At 42.5% G+C, this 21738-nt stretch overlaps 1 protein-coding gene across 2 annotated transcripts in view; it reads left to right on the top strand.

The window, feature by feature from the left end:
- Positions 1–21738, top strand: part of MYH10 (myosin heavy chain 10) — a 133889-nt gene that overhangs the window by 37905 nt on the left and 74246 nt on the right. For both annotated transcript variants that reach the window (XM_082861231.1, XM_082861232.1), the window contains exons 5-6: positions 12241–12343; positions 18926–19018. In XM_082861231.1, coding sequence (XP_082717357.1) covers positions 12241–12343; positions 18926–19018 — 196 coding nt within the window. The remainder of the gene's footprint in view (positions 1–12240; positions 12344–18925; positions 19019–21738) is intronic.

Raw genomic sequence — 21738 nt, 5'->3', positions numbered from 1 at the left:
TTTATTCCTACACAGACAAGATGTAGGAATATCCTCTCAATATCCTCTTTCCAGCATCAACGCTGTGTGTTTCCAGACTCAAGGTTTAAATCTTGCCCTGTGTTTGGACTCCCCGCTCTCGTTCATATCCCTATTTCTGGTCGTCTCCTCGCTTCATATTTCTCCTGTCTTGTCCTAGCCCTGCCCAGCACCTACTGTCTGGCCCATCTTGGTGGATCCTGGCTGATTTCCTGCCTTTTAGCCTCTTTCTCCCTCCAGGGAGGAAATATGCCCATCGATACAGCCAGTTGCAGCCCACACTGATTTCCCCTCAGCAGGCCCTTTTTTTTTTTTTTATAGACGGCAATTCATTACCTATTTAGGTCGTGTGGGTCTTGTTTTATAACTAGACAGTAAGGCAGAAACTGTGACTTACCTTCATTGCTTTTTAATTATCCCCTGAGAACCTGGCACACTGAACATACTTAGGAAATGGATAAAAATGCAAACAAAAGAGTCTCTTAATTAAGTAGGAATCAAAGAAACAGGCTTAAGTACAGATTAGGAAGTTTAGAAACTAGTGAATACTGTATGTGTCTCCAAAGGGTAAAACCTTTCTGATAGCATTTTATAAAGGCATTTTATTTGGAAACTTCAAACCTATACAAAAATAGAATAGTTGGTGACCCCCATATACCCATCCCCTACTTCAGTGATTTTTTAATTTTTACATTTTCTTTACTTCATTTTTTTCCTTTTTTTTAACCTTTGCTTATGCATTTCCCCAAGTTTTTATTTTAAAAAATTCAAACCTGAATTTTACTGAAAAGTTGAAAGAATGGTACTTTAAGTGCCCGTATACCCTTCACTTAAATGTCAGTTCTCTTTGTACACACACAGCACTTTTTTTTTTTTTAAAAACCATTTGCAAGTTGGCAGGCATTTCGACACTTTACCCCTAGGTACACAGCAGGCGTTTCCTAAGAGCAAGGCATTCCCACATAACCACAGACCGTTGTCACACTTGAGAAGATTGACGATGATTCAGTAATGTCATCTCATGTACAGTCCATATTCGAATTTCTATAACAGTCCTCAACATGTTTCTAATAACTTTTAAATCCTGTCAGGCTCTCACGCTTTGCATTCCTTACATCTCTTCATTTTAATTCTATATTCTAGAATAGTCTGTTCACTTTTTTGCTTTACTTACTTATTTATTCAATTCCATTGGCTGTATTCTTCCCCAAAGTCAGTTATTTAGAACGTGATCTGCAAATGTCTTTTTAAAACTGTTTCAAAGCACTTCTGACCCTGACTTCGTGGGCCTGCTGGGCAGACACCAGCCACAAGCTCTGGGGTTCCCAGGCCACCTGTACTTCTGACTAAATAAATAGCTACACGTTTGGGGGTTGCCACTACCCGCTCAGATTCGATACTTTGCTAGAATGACAAGTCAGAGGCAGGCAAAAGAAGAGACACAGAGGCTGAGGTCTGGGGATTCCCAAAGGCACATCTGCCGTATACTCTGGTCACTTCCCTTCCAAGTGCATCAGTGTGTATTACCAACCAAGAAGCTTATCTAAGCTTCAAAGTCCAGAGTTTTTATTGGGCTTCATCATGTAGGCGTGATTGATTGAATCAGTATCCACTCCCAAGAGGTGAGGCTCATGTCACATGGTTTAAAGCCCAAACCTCTAATCACCCGTTTGGGCTCTCAGCTTGGCCAGCCCCCATCCTGGAGCTGTTGAACTGCCCACCATGAATAACAAAGACATTCCAGGTACTTAGAGGCTCCCTCCCAGGAATCAGGAACAAACACCAGCAATTCTTTATTATACAGCACCGGTTAATATAAAGTCGCCACAAGAATCTAGTCACTGAAGCTGTGAAATGAGCGTAATAAGTGAGCTACCTTCTGCTCGGGAGCGAGAGAGGAATAGAACTTGTGTGCCACCTGTCTGCAGTGTCACAGTAGCAGTGAGCCCGCATGCAATACGCAGGGGACCAGGTGCAGGACATGGACCTCTCCTCTCTGGGTGGTTTGGGAGCTTGGGTGACCATTTTGGTTAAGGACTGTTTGGAATGTCTGGAAGCAGGAAACTCTTGGGGGAGGGGATGACTGCTGTTGTGACAGAACCAAAGGTTAGTGGGCACTGATTTACTCATGTCACCAAAAGTGCCCATTACAGGCATGTAATTAGATGGTCACTGTCATTTTAGACTGACATTGGCATCCATGGACAGGCTTGGATTTATGAGGTAAGTCTCCTAGCAGCTGGTTATCTCTTTGTGGACACAAAGTAGCAGTCATCAAGTACCATGTTTGTTTTCTTTTCTTTCTTTTTTTTTTAAATTGAATTTTCTGAACATTTTATTATAAATATTTTCAAACGTAAAGCAAAGTTGAAAGAATTTTGCAGTCAGGACCCATATATCTACCACCTAGATTCTACCATTAATATTTTACTATACTTGCTTTATTTTTTATATATATATATATATATATATATTTTTTTTTATTTTTTTTTTTTTTTTTTTTTGCGGTACGTGGGCCTCTCACTGTTGTGGCCTCTCCCATTGCGGAGCACAGGCTCCGGACGCACAGGCTCAGCGGCCATGACTCACGGGCCCAGCTGCTCCGTGGCATGTGGGATCGTCCCGGACCGGGGCACGAACCCGTGTCCCCTGCATCGGCAGGCGGACTCTCAACCACTGCGCCACCAGGGAAGACTCCGCTTTATTATATGTTGATCCGTTCATTGCTCTATCCATCTATCAATCCATTTTATTGTTTGTGTTGGGAGGAAAACTTTTCCAGCTTGGGTCCTGTGGTTGGGTGTCTGCAAATTGACAACAGACAAACACGAGGAAAGACGAGGGTGTATTCACGCATGCGTGTGGGAGTGCTCAGTGATGAGTAACTTGCTGAAAACCAGAAATAAAAGGCTTAAATACTAAATTTAATCAAAGGAGGAGTGCTGTAGGAGGCTTAGGCCTTCTGGGGGAAAGTATGGAGGGTTCTATCAGGCTTTATGATGCCAGTGGACAGCTGAATTTGCACTTCCTGGTGCTAAGGGTCAGACTTCTTCTCCCAATCCGGAAACTCCCTGGGATGGGGGTCCCGTGGCAGCTGTGTTTTCAGGAGGCTCTGCTTAAGGTGAGATGGCATTCCTTTCTGTGGCCGCTGATTGTTTAGATAGTTTTCAGTTTAAACTGAAAACCACTTTGATGGGCTGTTAATCCCTTCATCTGATGCATTTGTAAACGTCAGCACACTCCCCCCCTAAATACGTCATACATAACGTTAACTAAAGTCCAATATTTACATCTTTATCTTTTGAGATAAAATTTACATATAATGAAATGCACAGATCTGAAGTATGTAAGTGCTGAGTTGTTTGTGTAACGTAAACCCCTATCAAGATAGAGAACATTGCCTTTATGATCACCCCAGAAAGTTCCCTCCTGTATCCAGCCAATTCCTACCCTCACTTCTTTTAGCCTCACCATATTTTAATTCTTAGTAATTCTATAATAATCTACCGGTTATGATATTTAATCACAAATGGCTTTTCCTGCTTATATCTATTACAAGCTACATTGTGACTTGAGAAACATGAAAATGTTAAACAGGGTATCCCAGGCTTAAGAAAATATGATATGTTCCCTGGTGCCTTTGAGGATCCACCAAATAAAGAACTCTAGGAGTATGTAACCTGGGTCTTCTTTTTTTTTTTCCCGCGGTACGCGGGCCTCTCACTGTTGCGGCCTCTACTGTTGCGGAGCGCAGGCTCAGCGGCCATGGCTCACGGGCCCAGCCGCTCCGCAGCACGTGGGATCTTCCCGGACCGGGGCACGAACCCGTGTCCCCTGCATCGGCAGGTGGACTCTCAACCACTGCGCCACCAGGGAAGCCCAGGTCTTCTTAAGTTTAGTACACAGCTGAGCTAATTAAGATTTCTGTATGAGAATAACTAGTCAGTTTTATTTAGTAGTTATTTTATATTAAGTACCTATGTTTGCAAAGGTATCACAAAGAGAAAATACATTTGGAAGCACCATTTTTTAAAAAAAACAGTACTTAAGTAGTTTGACAGCTCCTGTTTAAGCTCTACTTTTTTAGTCATTTACTCTCTAATTTACTTTTCCCCCAAAAGGATGAATTTGTAAATTACCCTCTGGCCTCATCTGCGTACAGCTCCCCAACTAGCCTTTACTTCTGCAGACTCAGGCCAGGCAGTGTGAGCTCTCCCACTTATGACCAAGCAGGTGGCTTGGATCCTTTATTCTAGTATCCCGGCAAGGACTTCCTTGATCATGGGAGAGCACCCAATGTAATTGGAAGTGAAATCCTGTTAAGAGTGTAATCCTTATGTTGACTTCCCTTCTCATTATAATTAAAATTCACAGTCACCCTTGGTGAAGAAGTTACTCTGTTCTCTAAGCCCCCTTTTAAAGAATACTCTGCTTACATTTTATGACTCTAACTGCTGGTTAACTCTAGTTTTTCTCCTTTTAAGTGTGTTTGTATATAATGTAACAATTGTATTATAAAACAATGGTTGCTTCATATCAGTCTTCTATCAGGATGTGACAGTAGATTATTTTTGTTGTTAAGGAATTTTATGTCCTATACAAATATTACATTAAGTGGTAATGATAAGCCATCCTGGATTTCAAACAGTTAGTTGATTCTTGCTATAAGTAACATACCTGAAAAGTTTTAAGTTACCCAAATCGATAGAATTGATTAAATAGCTAAGGCAACCTTGAAATAGACCCCATAAATGTAGTCATCTGATCTTGACAAAGGATCAAAGGCAATACAGTGGAGCAAAGATTGTCTCTTTAACAAACGATGCTGGAAGAACTGGACATCCACGTGCAAAAAGAAAAAAAAAGAATCTAGACACAGATCTTATACCCTTCGCAAAAATGAACTCAAAATGGATCAGAGACCTAAGTGTAAAATGAAAAACCATAAAACTTCTAGAAGGTAACATAAGAGAAAACCCAGATGACCTTGGGTGTGGTAATGCCTTTTGTGGTACAAAACCAAAGACATCTATGAAAGAAATAATTGATAAGCTAGACTTCATTAAAATTAAAAACTTCTGCTCTGCAAAAGACAATGTCAAGAGATCAAGAAGATAAGCCACGGGGCTTCCCTGGTGGCACAGTGGTTGAGAGTCCACCTGCCGAGGCAGGGGACATGGGTTCGAGCCCTGGTCCGGGAGGATCCCACATGCCGCGGAGCAACTAAGCCCATGGGCCACGGCTACTGAGCCTGTGCTCTATAGCCTGAGAACCACAGCTACTGAGCCCGCACGCCTAGAGCCTGTGCTCTGCAACAGGAGAAGCCATGGCAATCAGAGGCCCATACACTGCAACGAAGGGTAGCCCCCGCTTGCCGCAACTAAAGAAAGCCTGCATGCAGCAAAGACCCAACACAGCCAAAAATAAAATAAATTAATTAAAATTTATTAAAAAAAAAAAAGAAGATAAGCCACAGACACGACTGATAAAGGACTGTTATCCAAAATATGCAGAGAACTCTTAAAAGACTCAACTGTAGGAAAACAACCCAATTAAAAAATGGTCCAAAGACCTTAGCAGACACCAAAGAAGATACACAGATGGCAAAGGAGCACCTGAAAAGATGTTCCACATCATGTCACCACTAACACCTGCTAGACTGGCCAAAATCTGGAACACTGTCAGCATCAAATGCTGCTGAAGATGTGAAGCAACAGGAACCCTCACTAGCTGCTGGTGGGAATGCAGAATGGCGCAGCCACTTTTGAAGACAGGTTGGCGGTTTCTTACGAAACTAAACGTACTCTTACGATACGATCCAGCAATCAGGCAGCTTGGTATTTTCCCAAAGGATTAAAAACTTATATCTACACCAAAACCTGCACTTGAAAGTTTATAGCAGCTTTGTTCATAATTGTCAAAACTCGGCAGCAACCAGGATGTCCTTCAGTAGGTAAATGGATAAATAAACTGTGGTACATCCAGACAACGGAGTATTATTCAGTGCTAAAAAGAAATGAGCTATCAAGCTATGAAAAGACATGGAGGAGCCCTAAGTGCACATCACTAAGTGAAAGAAGCCAATCTGAGAAGGCTACATACCGTATAAGTCCAGCTAGATGACATTCTGGAAAAGGCAAAACTATGAAGATACTAAGCATCAATAGATCGGTGGTTGCCAGGGGAGTGGGGGGCGGACGGGAGTTGAATAGGCAGAGCACAGAGGATTTTTAGGGAAGTGAAAATATTCTGTGTGAGACTGTAATAGTAGATACAAGGCATTATACGCTTGTCCAGACCCCACAGAACACCCAGGGTGAACCCTAATGCAAACTATGAACTTAGCGCTCATCCTACGTAAAAAAATGTACCACTCCGGTGACCGATGTTGATCACAGAGGAGGCTGTGTGCGGGGCTGCAGGGGTTACAAGGGAACTCTCTGTACCTTCCTCTCGATCGTGCTGTAAACCTAAAATTGCTCTAAAGAAAATAGTCTTAAAAAAAATAGTGAAGGCAACAAAAAGTGTGTTGTAGTTAAAAAACCATTGTGTTGTTGGATAGGTTTTTTTGTTTTTTGGGGTTTGTCCCAGCTCTACCATGACCCTAGGTCAGACAGTGAGCTTCTCTAGACCTCAGTTTGCTTTTCTGATGACTCTTTGCTTTATGTGTCCTCAAGTCTTAAAACGTGGGGGGTTTTAGATCACTGTGGCTGCATCTCAGTGATAGCTGTATTATGGGGAACGAGTATGCAAATCAACTTGTAAATAGAAGTCTAAAATGTTCCAGGCAAATGTTGCAGAAAAAGGAACGAACATCTTTGCAAATGTTATCTCCATGGATCTTTGCAATACCCCTGTTATCTCCATTCACATGCCACGGCTGACACTAGCTGGTATTAGTGTTTAATAGAAGACTTGAACCCAAGTCTATCTCCATCTTCCTAGTAAGCTGCTTTCTAATAGAACGGAGTTTTGAAACTGTAGGAAGTCACTGAGTAATGCGCTATATATATATATATATATATATATGTATGTATATTTATATGTTTATGTAAAATATGTATTTTTCTAATTGAGGTTATCTAAAGCAAGAACTTCAGGCAAAGAGTGTTTTTGAAGCTAGACTGAATTTGCTGTTCCAAATATCCAGAGAGAATAAAAGCAAAACCAATTAAGATCTGGGAAAGGAGGGTTCTCTTTGGGGAAATACCCACAGTCCAGAAGGATTCAGAGAAAGATCTCGGAACTGATCATGCGTTAACCGTCTGCAGCAGTGCTTCTCACCACTGTGGTTTTTTATGTTATTGTTTGGATCGCACATTGCTTTGAGAAGCCAGTGGAAGCCACAGATCTCTCTAGAAAACACAAACCCCTTCAGGTTAGAAACTCCTGATCTTTTCCATCCTCTATGTGCTGCAACAGACAACAGGGCACCCCACCCAGCAGGCTGCTTGCTCTGTTCTCCCGTTAACCTTGCACTTGTGCCCCAGAGACCAGCAATGAAACAAGCAGTCCTTTACAGTATAGAACTACTGCATTGGTAGATCTTGTCCCGTTGGTGGAAATGAGGTCAGATTCCCTTTGTCTTCTTCACTCTTTGAGGGCTTGGCCTGTTGTTACCTTTGAGGATTCTCCTAATTTTCTTCAAGAGGAGTCTGCTGAGCTTTCTTTGTGGTTCCCTTGACCGTTTACTTTTTAAAAATATATATATTTATTTATTTTTGGCTGCGTTGGGTCTTCGTTGCTGTGCGCGGGCTTTTCTCTAGTTGCGGTGAGCAGGCGCTACTCTTCGTTGTGGTGCGCGGGCTTCTCATTGCAGTGGCTTCTCTTGTTGCAGAGCACGGGCTCTAGGTGCGTGGGCTTCGGTCGTTGTGGTGCACGGGCTTAGTTGTTCCGCAGCCTGTGGGATCTTCCTGGACCAGGGATCGAACCCGTGTCCCCTGCATTGGCAGGCGGATTCTTAACCACTGCGCCCCCAGGGGAGCTCTGCCCATTTACTTTTGTTCAAGCTGCTTTATTTCCCCCTTTTCCATCTGGGACAGATGTGCCATTTCCCCTTAAAAAAACTTCTCTAAGAATTATATTCCTTTGATCCTGCCACATCTTTCATAGTCAAATCAGAGGTTATCACCTTTTTACTTCTGTCAATTTCTTTATCATCACTGTTGACCATTGTCATGGTTGTTACCACTACTGACATTTATGGAGAAACTTCTGGCTGGGTGCCATGCTGTGCTGTTTACATGCATTATCTCAGTCCTTTGAAGTAAGGGGATCTCATTTTAAAGGAGTATAAACTGAGGCTCAGAGAGCCCAGTAACTTGCCCAAAGCCCCATAAGCTAGGAAGTGGTAGATGGGATTTGAATCTAAGTAGGTCACCAGGACACCATGGCCCACTTCTTAACCACTTTACTAACACTAGAGAGTTTAGTAATTCAAATTCCCTCCTGTGTGGTGGGTGAACAGCTGAGTGGACAATAATGGGTAATGTTTACTGACTACTAATTATAAGCTTTAGATGGACTGTATTTTTTTCCTTCACAATAACCTTACGTGTCAGAAGCTATTATCCCCATTTTGAGGTGAGAGTATAAAGCTGTCTCGCCTCTTGGGACCTCAACCGTAAGGTATTGGAATACATCTGTCTTTGAAGCAATATTTTCTATTAGCCGGAGGTACCTTAGACCTGAAATATGGAATATGTAGCAGAGTTCATAGGTGGTTGTCAAGTACAGCCAAGTAAGTGTGACAGATGGGGGCAAAAAATGCTTCCAGGACACACTGAAGCATGTCCAGTTGAGAGGGGTTAGCTGAGAAACCTCAGAGGCGAACCATGCTGACGAGTACCGATCACAGCTGTTTTCAAGACAAGTCATCACCAGGCTACATGAGGCTCATTTCTTGATATAATGAAAAATTATCTGTTTGAAACCAACAGCCAACATCATGCTTAGCTTGAAACACTAGGCGTTTTGAATAAAGTTAAGAACAAAACAAAGAAAACCGACATCATAGCTCTTACCAAATTACACGTGAATAAAATCCAGATTCTTTCCCATGGCTCCAGGGTACATCACATCCACCCCTTCCCACCTCCGCAGGAGGTACTGCCACTGGCTGCCTTGCTAGTTATTTATCTAAATCCTGCACTCCAGCCGCCAGTTAGCGGGCCTCTCACCGGCCCCTCCCGTTGCGGAGCAACAGGCTCCGGACGCGCAGGCTCAGCGGCCATGGCTCACGGGCCCAGCCGCTCCGCGGCATGTGGGATCCTCCCGGACTGGGGCACGAACCCGCGTCCCCTGCACCGGCAGGCGGGCTCCCAACCACTGCGCCACCAGGGAAGCCCTATACCGAGCTTTTTTCTGCTTTGAGGCCTTTGCATTTGTCTTCCCATCCCCCTGGATGCCCTGCCCCAGGCCCTCTCTTGCCTGGTCCTGGTCACCTTTCAGGAGGCTCCTTCCCGCCATGGCATCTCCAGGGAGTTGTCCTTTGCTTTTCTGCCTTTTCGCTTTCAGCCGCCTCCTTGTTCCCTTCGTCGCCTCCCTCACATGTAATATCCCATTTGTTTTTCTTGTTTACTTTAAGTCTCTGCTGATCTTGAGCTGCACAAGGACCCTGTCCACAGCGCTATCTAGCACTTAAAAGGATGCCCGACACATAGAAGGTGATTTGCAAATATGTGTTGAATGAACGAAGATCATTATCTATGTACCAACGGTAGCCAGGTAGAAAATATAAGGGTGGTGAAATTAATAACAGGAACAAAAAATTATCAAATAGAGCTTAGAAATAAATTTGTGTAGGACGTATATTCATTTATTTAACAGATTTCAGCAAGTACCTGCTATGCTAGGCACTGTGACTTAAAAGGTGAATAAGACAAACATGGTCCTTGCCTGTTTTGAAATTAGAGAAATACAGAATTTAACTGAGACAGATGAAGCCATCATTTCTCTTAAAAATAGCAGGTGTATTATTTAACTCAAAATTTTGTCTGACTATTTTTATGGGGGTGGCGGGCGGGAGGAGATGGGAGAGGGATATAGCAGGACAAAATTATTTGAAGTTTATCTGAAAAAAATTAACCTCAGAGACTACTTGATTTATTTTTTAAAGACAGTGATGGGTGCTCTGGTTAGTCATACTTCCAAACTACTGCAGTGTGGTACTGGCTTTGGAGTAAGTCATAAGTGTAAGGTAAAGATAACATTTCAGATCGCTGGGTAATCAGTGTCTTGGTCAACCACTGATGTTGGGATGTGGACTGAATCATTTGAGGGGAAAATGAGATTCAATCTTGACCTCAGACCATACATTTTTTTTCTTTCAAATTACTTAAAGACTTAGTTGTAAAAGGTGAAACCATCAAAGTCTTGGAAGAAAATATAGATGGTTTTAAGAATATAGATGATATAGAAATGAAAATATAGATGGATATAATGTTAGTGCAGGAAAGGCCTTTCTAAGCCTGAATAGCAGGCAGAAACCTTAATAGAAGGTTTGGTGGATTGGAGTGCCTAAGAGTAGACTTAGATGGCAAAACAAAGAAGGGGACAGTTGTTAATACAACAGTAGATGGTGGTTAATAAGCTTAATATGTAAAATATTCTTAGACACCAGTAAGTGGGTTGTATCTAGAATCATCAAATCTTGGAGCGGGAAAGGGTCTAATCCTATTCCTACATTTTACCAATGATGATGTCCATTTCCAGAGAAGTTAATTTCCTTCCTCAAAGCCATACAACTAAGTGATCAATAGGACCCTTTTGCCCAACACTTTGGTGGTGTTTGGGAGCAGAGAGTTAGGGAGGTAATGCAACCAGGAAACCTAAAGGACTCATGTTGGGGACAGTTCAGATAGTACAATTCCAAGTACAATTTCAAGAAAGGGTCAGAGTTTGAAAAAATAGATTTTTAAGCCTTAAATAAAAGAGGCGTAGAGGATCACTAGTTGGCTGTGTGTATAATAACATTTTTTGAGTTCCTGGGGTGTTTTTGTTGTTGATTTTTAGAAAATTAATTATATATTACAGTTCTTTATTTTAATCCAAATTGAGATTTTATTCGTTGTCCAGGTAGGTTTGCTTTGCCAGGGCCTTGGGGAACCTCAGGTATTTGATCAGAGAGGCCATAATTCAAGGATCACACTGTGTGCTAGCAGCTTGCCAGAATTTCAAGCTTAGTACTGAGTAGAAATAAAAAGCAACCTTTGAAATGTGCCAGCCTCGTTTGAAAATAGAAAACATAGGAGGTGATAGCATTTGTCCCGGTTCATAACAAAATTCGTAGTATTCCTTCATTTTCTCTACAAATTACGTCCTGGCTGTGTGTCAACACTGCACAAGGTTACGTGGATTAAAAAGAAACTACACAGGGCTTCCCTGGTGGCGCAGTGGTTGAGAGTCCGCCTGCCGATGCAGGGGACACGGGTTCGTGCCCCAGTCCGGGAGGATCCCACATGCGGCTCCGGCTGTGCCCGTGAGCCATGGCTGCTGAGCCTGCGCGTCCGGAGCCTGTTGCTCCGCAACGGGAGAGGCCACAACAGTGAGAGGCCCGCATACCGCAAAAAAAAAAAAAACAAAAAACTAAAAAAAGGAAACTACACAAACATACAAATCAGCAAACGCATGGGGCCTTATCCTTACCTCGGGTGAGGCTGGTGATCACTGTGAAGATGTGTATATGAGGCATGTACAAGGTGCTGTGTGGGTCTAGGGGAGAGAACCACCGTCAGCCTGGTCTGAGGGATGAGCCAAGAGGGCGTCTAGTGGCCTTGAAGATGCTGTCAGTAATCCGCGGACATCCCAGAGTTCATTCAGCTCCTTCAGATTAAATTGCCTTAACTTAACTGTTTTAGGAATACCGTTTCCAGTGCTGGATGTGTTTCTGGCGCTGAGGCATTGCTTCACAAACATTCTAATAAACTTCACTTCTCTGGAGGAGCCCCCAATTCCAAGGGAAAAAAAAACAAATCATTGTGAACATTTTCCTCTGTCCCCTTACCGGCATCTACCAAAACAATATTTGGGTTAATTTATGCCATTTAAAAATAATAATTTTCCAGCTATTGGTGATAGTTTTTTCTTCTTCTTCTTCCCTACCTTTTCTCTTTTTACTTTCTACTAATTCTTGTTCCAACTCAGTTTAATTTTGTCGATTATAGTTTGGGAATGTGTGTGCTGTGCTTTTCGTAAAGCAGCCTGTGTTAATATTTCTTCCAGGGGTGAATCGGGTGCCGGGAAGACAGAAAATACTAAGAAAGTCATTCAGTACCTTGCTCATGTTGCTTCCTCCCACAAAGGACGAAAGGACCATAATATTCCTGTAAGTGTTTGTTCTGCTGTTGTTTTTTCAAACCCTTAGATTTATTCTTCTGTAATTTCAGAAACAAGAATCAGAAAGCAAGCGTCCTCAGTGTGCTGCTGTAATTGACAGGTCCCTTGTCTCCGCCACTCCCCACCCAGGAAGGAGGGAGCTAGGGCATCAGGAAATTGTTAGTAACTAGCGATTCCACCAGGGCAAACTGGAATTACGGTTGTAACTCGAAGCCTAATTTCTTACAAAGCTGTGGTGGGGATTGTTAAACATGGATGAGCAGTGCTTAGGAAGGCTTCTTCGTTTCCACCAAAAGAAGGTCCTCAGATATTTTCAGCGTTTCTTCCTGAACCTACAGAGCTACCACCCACAGCAGCCCGAGGGGAGGATAGAAATTTGGGGAGAATTGATGATAGAAAAGGGGTGAGAATGTAGACGTCAGTTATCCTTAATCTGTAGGTATGAGAAGTAGTAGTTAACACTCCCTGAGAGATGCCAGGCATACCAGCTTTCACGGTTCTAAACCGCACATTGACTTTGTGCTTTGGATGTGGCTTTACCGCTAGGAAAAGACCCAAACTCGCTAACGTTTGCATTTATCTGTTTGTAACGAGCAGCAGGAATCACCTAAACCAGTGAAACACCAGGCAAGTGCTTTTCTTTACGCTTCTTAAGTCATGAGTGTTTGCACTAATTTCTGTCTTTGGATTGAATCTCTACTAGAAACAAATACCATTAGTTCTGAGCAACATCTCCTATGAACAAAATATTGAGTTTTGAAATTGTGTTGCTTTGAGGCTTATTCTTTCCTGAGAAGCAGCATACCCTTTTGCTTTACCTTTGTTTTCTAGAGGAATTTTAATATTTATTTACCCTTTCATCATGACATTGAATCATATGTTTATGAAGTCTGTAAACTTAGGGTTTCACGTGTCAATTACCAGGTGGAATTACTGTAATACTCCCTAAACAGGTGGAAACCTAACTTTATGCCACACGTTAAATTTTGAATTTGGGGCTGCAGCTCGAAAAGTTGCAACTTAAAAAAATTCTGATCTGTTAACCTTGTAGGGCTTGGTAAGTGTTTTAACCCCAAAGCCTCGTTGTATTTAATACATAAATTTAGGATTTTCTTTATCCAGGGCAAGTAGCAGAGGAATGTTATTCTCCCTAATTATCAGATGCCCGCCTTTTAGCTCCGCAGAGCATAGCAGTGAACAAACCATGGACCGGAGCATTTCCTGCTACTTGGCAAGAGAGGGAGGGCGGAGCTGAGCCAGATGCCTTGGATAGAATGGGACGTCTGTACTTGGACAGCCCATTCCCTCGCACTGGAACGGTTCTGGTGTGTCTTCCACAAGCATAGTGGTGCAAAGCTAGCATAAAGCAAGAAATGATAGTGTTATGAAAACAATCTCTTAACATAAACGATCAGAAACATCTAAAGGAATAGTCCCAGATACTGAGATTTTCAGATATCTTTTTTAGAATTCTTAAGAAATTCTCAGACGCTAAAGCTGTACTATACCTATGAAGGCCCAGGATGTCCTTTTGCTTTTAGCTGTAGACCAGACCAGTGATACGCATTGGGAAGATGAATGAAATAATCATTATCCTATATGATATTTAAAGGCTTCTTTGCCAGTTAAAGAAGGACTCTCTAGACCAGCAACCAGCTTTTCTTTGTGTTTTAGAGTACATGCTAAATGACCTTTTAATATGTACTTAAATCACTAGCAAAATAGTGTTAAATAGTTAACGTACAGATTTCGTTTTTCCAAATCCTCTGTGGATTACATAAATCATTATTGTTAACATTTTGTTTCGATGTCATCTTAAACTACAGAGCGGATCCCTGTGGTGTGTGAGTGGCATGCCTACCCCTAGATTTTACTTTGAGTCAAATGAACCCCCGTAAGCAGGTATCCTCCGAGAAGGCGAGGCGACAGCTTCTGTGGGCCGTGCTGCACTGTCATTACTGATTTGCATGTCTTGTTGCATGTTCGCACTCTGCGCAGAATCTTCCATGCTGCTTTCCCCAAGGTTATGTTAAAGCTAGTCAAGTAGTAGCTGTGCCATGTTTTTAGAAACATGAGAAGACTGCTGGTTCTCAATTACTTTTTCTTCCCCAGCGCACCTGAGGAATATGAGATACTCCTGAGCATAGGGACTGCTCACACCCTGGGGAGGGTTGAGTCGAGAACTTACTTCTCTCCCCACACCCCCTGCCCTTCCCGGGCGCCCGCAGGCATGCCTTCCTTGCCCCATTTTGAGGATGACTGCCGTAAAGTAACGGTTATACTTTGCAAAGGCAGTGTTTCTCTTGGTTTAATATCACTGGTTTCCAAATTTATGTTGAACTTTATTGGCAAAACTCAGATTCCCAGGAACAGTTTGTGTCAATTGCTAGCATTTTATCACTAAACAGCAGTATAAATTGTAAAAACAAAGTGGAAGGCATTTGTAGGCTCCTGATTTTGTGAGTCTTTGTCTCTTTGCTCATTCTTTTTTTTAAATAACTCTATTAAGATTTAAATTCATGTCCCATAAAATTCACTCCTTTAAAGTGTACAGGTCAGTGTTTTTTTCAGTGTATTCCCAGAGTTATGCAATTATCACTACAATCAATTTTAGAACATTTTCATCACCCCAAAAAGAAACCGTATACCTATTAGGAATCACCTTCCATGTTCTCCCAGCCCCTGGAAATCCCTCATCTACTTCCTGTCTCTCTGAATCTGCCTATTCGGGGTATTTTATATGAACGGAATCATATAATATGTGGTTCTCACTGTGCATAATGTTTTCAAGGTTCATCCATGCTGGAGCTTGTGTAAGTGCTGCATTCCTTTTTGTGGCCAAATAATAACCTGTTCTTTTACACTTGTCACGTTCTGTTTATCCCTTCACCAGTTGATGGCCATTTGGATTGTTTCCACTTTGGCACCAATACGAATAATGCTGCAATATATAAGTTTTCACGTAGCCATACATTTTCAGTTCTCTTGGGTGGATACCTAGGAGTGGAATTGCTGGATTGTGGTAATTTTATGTTTAACATTTTGAGGAGCTGCCCAACTTTTCCACAGAGGCTGCACCACTTTACATTCCCCGCAGTGTTTGAGGGGGCCAGTTCTCCATATCCTGGGCAACACTTGTCATTGTCTTTTTATTTAGGCCATCCTAGCAGTGTGAAGTGACCGATTTTTTTTATGTTTACCTTATAACTTCATTATAGAAATAGGAACAAATGTAAGAAATAAATTTTCAAAGTTAGGGTCACAGTATTTAAGAAGTAAACCATTTACCTCTCAACTTTTACTTACCGTAACAAAATGAGTCCTCGTTTGGCTTAATGCCCCGGCCAACAGCAAGTACAGCTCCAGTGCCCATATTCCCTCATCGTAGGTCACTGTTACAGACCCTCGATGTCTGGCACAGTGTTCAGGGCCACTCCAGAGCCTGGACGTGGTACGATTTCAGAGCAGGTTTGAGGATGACTAATTTCTTAGACTGGACCATCCCCTGGGAATGACCCCTTCAAGCCAGCCCACCTGCCCACTGACTCCTGAGTCATCCACCTCTAGATGGCAGCTTCCGGATGACTCTTATCTACTGGTCTAAGCTGCCTTGAACTAAGACAAAAAGGTGATAGATAGCAGGTAACAAGCACAGAAATTAGAGCCTGCCACTCGAGATGAGACTCTGGTTCTAAACATGGCGATTGACTGCTGCCGCCAGCTTCCAACCGTACTCTGCGGTCAGTGGGACACCTGCAGCTTTGCCCATCAGGCCTACAGGTGCAGCAAGAGTCCAGCCCGAGTCCCCTTGCTGGCTGAACTGGAGTTTTGAAAGAGGTGTATGTATATATATAATTTTTTTTTAACCAATTTAAAACTCATCCTATATCTATCATATAGCAAGTGTATATAATACACTGTGTAATAAACACAAGGGTATAGTTTTCATCACGATTGGTAAACCTTTAAAGCATCGTATCGTTCTAAATACTTAGAACTTTAAAAATCATTTAAATAGCTAATGCTGATTTCTTTTCCCCACATTCGCAAGTGACATTTCTCATTACTATATAGAATAGGAAAGGGACATTGCCCATCCGAGTCCCAGCAGAGAGGTTAGCACTTAGTCACCGTCCCCTGATGGTTTGTAAATGGCTTCATAATCTGGTTGAGAGCTGTTAGCCCTGTTTATCTAAATGTGAAATTATTCAAGGCAGAAATGGTCAAATTTTAGTGGTAATTTCTTAAAGATCATTTTTGTGTGTTTTATGATATTAGCTCTGTGTCAAGCTCTTTGTGATTCATTTATGAGTTTTTGAGATCTTTACATGGTCTCAGTGATGTCAAAAATCCATTGGAAGAGAAGTACCACCACATTCCTGTTAATGTTGTGGCCTCCAAAGCAGGGACCCAGGCCTGTGGTTATGACAGTGATTAGGAGGACCCTTAACCCAAATCTTACTTCACCTCTGGCTCACCACCATCCCCTCCCCAAATACTACTAGAATGTCTTCGGACCGCTGATTACCCAGCCATTCAGCAAACATTCACAGAGCATCATTTTGGCGTGATGCTGACTAACCTCACGTAGGGTATAGAGCCGGTGCCTTTAAGCCAAGAGAAGAAGGAGTGGAATCAGGATCAGTGGATCACATGCACACACGTGCGTGAACACACACGCGCGCATACACACGCAAAGGAGAAAAGAATCTATAAAGTTGACCCAGAGTTCTTGAAGCCATGTCTAGGGAATATTAAAATGAGGTATATAATATTTGTTCTACCTTCAAGTTAGGAGAATATTTTAAAGATAGATTATTATTGAAAGTATTTTTATTATGATTTGGTAGGATAGTGTGTAATTTTAAGGCATCTGTATTCTGACTCCTTGATCCAACCGTAGGAGTATCAGGTAAAGGCAGTGCCCCACTTATCAAGTCCGGGTTTTTCTGACAGTTTCTACGCCCCGATCACACAGATTGAGTGAGGTTAAGGGATTCTAGAGCCCAAATCATTACTGCGGTGCCAGGGCACCGAGAGCTTTGCGAGATGCTAGCACAGGCGCAGTGATGGCCGTGGCCGCTAACCTCCAGGGGAGGCTGTGCTTCTGCGTCACAGCACAACGGCTGCTATTCGTAGTGATGACTGTCAGCCATTAACGTTGGTTCAGGACACCATGTTTAAGAAACTTTGACAGCATGTAGTGTTTAGAAAAATTTACATCAGAAGTAGTCTGGTGTCTTGAAGTCCCTAAACGGGCAGATCCCCCATACAGGGAGCATATTATCTAAAGCCAGGAACGTGAGTTGATGCCACGTCATGCCATTCACATGGCAGGACTGGTTCCTGACTGGTTGCAGTTGAACACAATAGTAGACTATAGATAAAACCTGGGAAAAGAATCCAGACAGCGGGACAGTCCACATAAATGCTCCAGAGTAGACGTGTAACACTGCAGCGCCTCACTGTGTCACGTGCTTCAGGAACATTTCCTACCCTTTCAGTGGAGTGAACCACACCTGGGTCAGATGCCAAGACTGCACGTGTGGCATAGGTCTGTTCCCGATTTTGGAGTCGATGGTAGTGTAATACGTCACAGGGCAGGTGGCCATTAATTTTAAAATCTTATGTGAGCTTCCTTGTACTCTGTTTTTGCTTAGAGCATCACAGTAGCTAGCAGTTTTTATCTTTTCTTGAGGTCTAGTATACTGTGGGTATTTTAAAATACAGGGGTAAGATTTGTGTTTGGAAAGAGCAGATTTAATTAAGTCCTACAGTGTAATTCTGAAATTACATTCCAGGGATACAGAAATGCCTCATGCTTCCCCATACAGCCTTCTGTTGTGTTTCATGATTAAAGCATATATATACTTAACGTATTTTGTTTGTAAAATCTGTTTTATGGCTTAATTTGCATATAAGTAATGGCCATTATACCAAGTACAGTACACTTAGCTTTTTAAATACGTGCAAGAATTCAGTAGCATCGCCATCTTTGTCGTCTCTGAAACCGGAGATGAGGACATTGCCCTGTCTACATCATTAAGATGTTATGTGAAACCCTTGGAAAAATGGCAAGTCTTATTACCAGTACAGTGGAAATTATTAGAATTTGCTGCCTTAAATCTTTGGAACGAGGCGAAGTAGAAGTAAGCAGGAGTATAAGTATTAATATGTCCTTAATGGAAGTATCATGCTAAATTTCATTTCATGAAAACCAGTTTGCTTTATTTAAAAAATTCTCCACTTAATTTATGTGCCCCGTCCTTAAATTTACCATCACTGTGCAATGTGACATTTTCTTCTCCTTGTGAGCACATGAGAGATGCTATTTTTTTCCTTTAGCAGAGCCCATAAGACCAAGGTAAGAAGCCAACAACAGAGTTTGCTGGATGGCAAATAAAATGAAAATACTGAGCAAAAGAGGCAGTGTTTGGTTTTGCTTTGGTTTTTTTTCCCTGAGGACTGGAGTAGACATGTTAGATTAACATATATTTGCTTTTATTTGTGTGTGTGTGTGTGTGTGTGTGTGTGTGTGTGTGTGTGTGTGTGTGTGTGTGATGTCTTTTAGGGGGAACTTGAACGGCAGCTTTTGCAAGCAAATCCAATCCTGGAATCATTTGGAAACGCAAAGACTGTGAAAAATGATAACTCATCTCGTTTTGTAAGTTTAAAAGCACCAGAAACTTTTCATTCCTCAGACGTCTAGTTGAATGTCTACCATGATTAAGCAAATCAAGTACTTTCCTTCCTAACAGATGTAGTATGGAACAGGGCTGTCCAACAGAAATACAATGCAAGTCACGTGTACTTAACATTTTCCTAGTAGTCACATTTTAAAAAGCAAAACAAATGGGAAAAAGCAAATGGGAAAGTAATTTTAATCATATGTTTATTATATATAGTTATGTGTATAGATAGTTATGTATTATTCTGTGGATGTATAATTATATAACCTCTCTGAACTTATTTCTTCGTGTTTGATTGGGGATGATATGTAATTATGAGGTTGGCGTGGAGATTAAATGAGATGCGTGCTGAATACTTAACACAGAACCAGGCACAGTGAACACTCAACAAGCAAAGTTGGAATTGGATGTGGTAAATTGTTCTTTTCATACATTACCATTTCTATGGGATGTGGACCTCAGAAAAATTTGTCCCTCACATTTTGTCTCCTCAAAAATTTCCTCTCAGCCGTTCGACTCCCTTAATTCGCTGAAAGCTTTACTTTCTTCCTCAGCCCGACCGGCTTGCGCGCCTAGTCTGGGGACGTTATCCCGAGTGACAGCCGGCTCAGTGTGACTTACAGGACACGGCCCTCCCCTTTCCAGCTGCTTAGAGTCGACACTTCAATAGCAAATCATTCAACTTCTGTTATTTCTACTTAAGTCATTCGAGTTAATTCTATGTTTTTCCTCCCTCCTCTGATATTAGACGTCTTGGTTAAAGTTAAGAAGGCCAGAATCAGAGACTTCAATTCTAACAATCCCTTGATGGGCAGTTTCTGGAAATCGGGTTCACTGTGACATTCTTTACTCTGGGTCCGCACGTTAATCTCCTGACGATGTGGTTTCTGTGATTAGGAGATGCCACCAGATCACAGAGGACCCAGGAAATACAAAGGTAGCTAGATAACCCTCTGTATGCCTTTGCCCGGGCTGCCAAAACAGAGCACCACAGACTGGGTGGCTTAGACAATAGACATGTATTTTCTCACAATTGGAGGAAGTCTGGGATCAAGGTGTTGGCAGGGTTGGTTTCTTCCGAGGCCTCTCTCCTTGGCTTGTGGACGGCCGTCTCCTGTGAATTCACGTGCTCTTCCCTCTGCATGTGTCTGTGTCCGTTCTTCTCTCATAAGACCCCAGTCATATTGGATGCGGCCCACCCTAGTGACCTCATTTTAGCTTAATTACATCTGTGAAGACCCTGTCTTTAAACACAGTCATGCTCTGAGCTACTAGAGGTTAGAACTTCAACATATGGATTTGGGGGTGGGGGACGATTCAGCCCGTAACACCCTCAGAGGTAGTTTAAGTGCAAGAGACTTTAGCCAAGTTATGTAAGAAGTATGGGACTGTTTGCTTGGAATATTGTTTATTCCCGGTAAAATACAATCTGAAGATTTGCTTAATCCAAGTTCATTTAGTAATTATTCTAGCTTTTTCTGTACAGAGTGGGATAACAAATGTGCCCGTGTCAGTAGGAAGCATGGCCGTGACTTTTGGCTCTGGGGAAACGGAGCTGCTTTGTGAGTTTCTATCATTCTGTGGACCGTCAGCACTGAGCTGGAGCCACAATTAAATCTGGAATTCTTCCTCCTGAAAGCCCTGTGTTTAGTGGCTGTGTCCTGGGACGGGAGGCACAGTGAGCTACCAGCTTTGGTATGTGAATCTCCGTGAAGATTTTCAAGGACTTCTTAGTGGAAAATGTTTTCTTTTACCACATAAATCAAGTTACCAGTCTATTCTGATTTCTAGCGCCCCCCTCCCCAAACCACACTCTAAATTCAAGAAAAACACTTTTGTACCCATTTGTCTCATTTTTGCCTAGAAAAGATAAATGGCTACTAAGCAGTCATGGGTGTCCTTTGGTACAGAATGTAGTGATTCTGTTACTAAGTGGTAAAGATTCATCTACTGAGGTTTTTGTGTTTGGGACAGACAGACGTGTTGCTATGTAACAAATTCCCCTGAGACCTAGTGACGTAAAACGTTTACCGTCTCAGCGTTTCTGAGTGCTGGTTCTGGCCCGTGGTCTCCCATGAGGTCGTCATTACTGTGTGATTGGCTAGCGCCGAGGCATCTGAACGCCTGCTGAGGCTGGAGGAGCTTCCCAGCTTGCTTGGGTAGCTCTTGGCCAGAAGCCTCAGTCCCACACCTCAGTGGCCTCTCTGCCTCACGACGCGGCAGCCGGCATCCCCCAGAGCAGGTGACCCGAGTACCAGAAGGTAGGGGTTGCTGAGGCCATCTTGGAAGTCGGCTACCAGAGATCATTAGATTTCCACATTGACATATGTAGGCTACGATCCGTAATTTGCATTACTCTAGATCGCCGGTTCTCAATGTGGGGTCCCCTGGGGATCCCACGTTTGACGTCTCGTGGGTGGAGGCCAGGGATGTTGCTAAACACCCTACAATGTACAGGACAGGCCCCACAACAGAATTCTCCCCAAATGTCAGTTATATGGAGGTTGAGAAACTCTGCTCTAGTTTGTTCCTTTAACTTGTAGTCTAAATTAAGCTGATCACTTTTTGAAATTCATTTGCAGAGCAATCACTATACTTAAGTCTCCTTAATGCTTGTTATTGACGCATCCCGTTCCAAAGGCTGATACAATAATTCTGGTGGGAACTTCTTTTACATCCTACTGGCGGGAAGAAT

Source organism: Leucopleurus acutus, assembly GCF_964270905.1.
Source record: "Leucopleurus acutus genome assembly, chromosome: 19".
NCBI lineage: Eukaryota > Metazoa > Chordata > Mammalia > Artiodactyla > Delphinidae > Leucopleurus > Leucopleurus acutus.
Note: the sequence above shows the minus strand (reverse complement) of the source record. Positions and strands in the feature narration are given on the sequence as shown.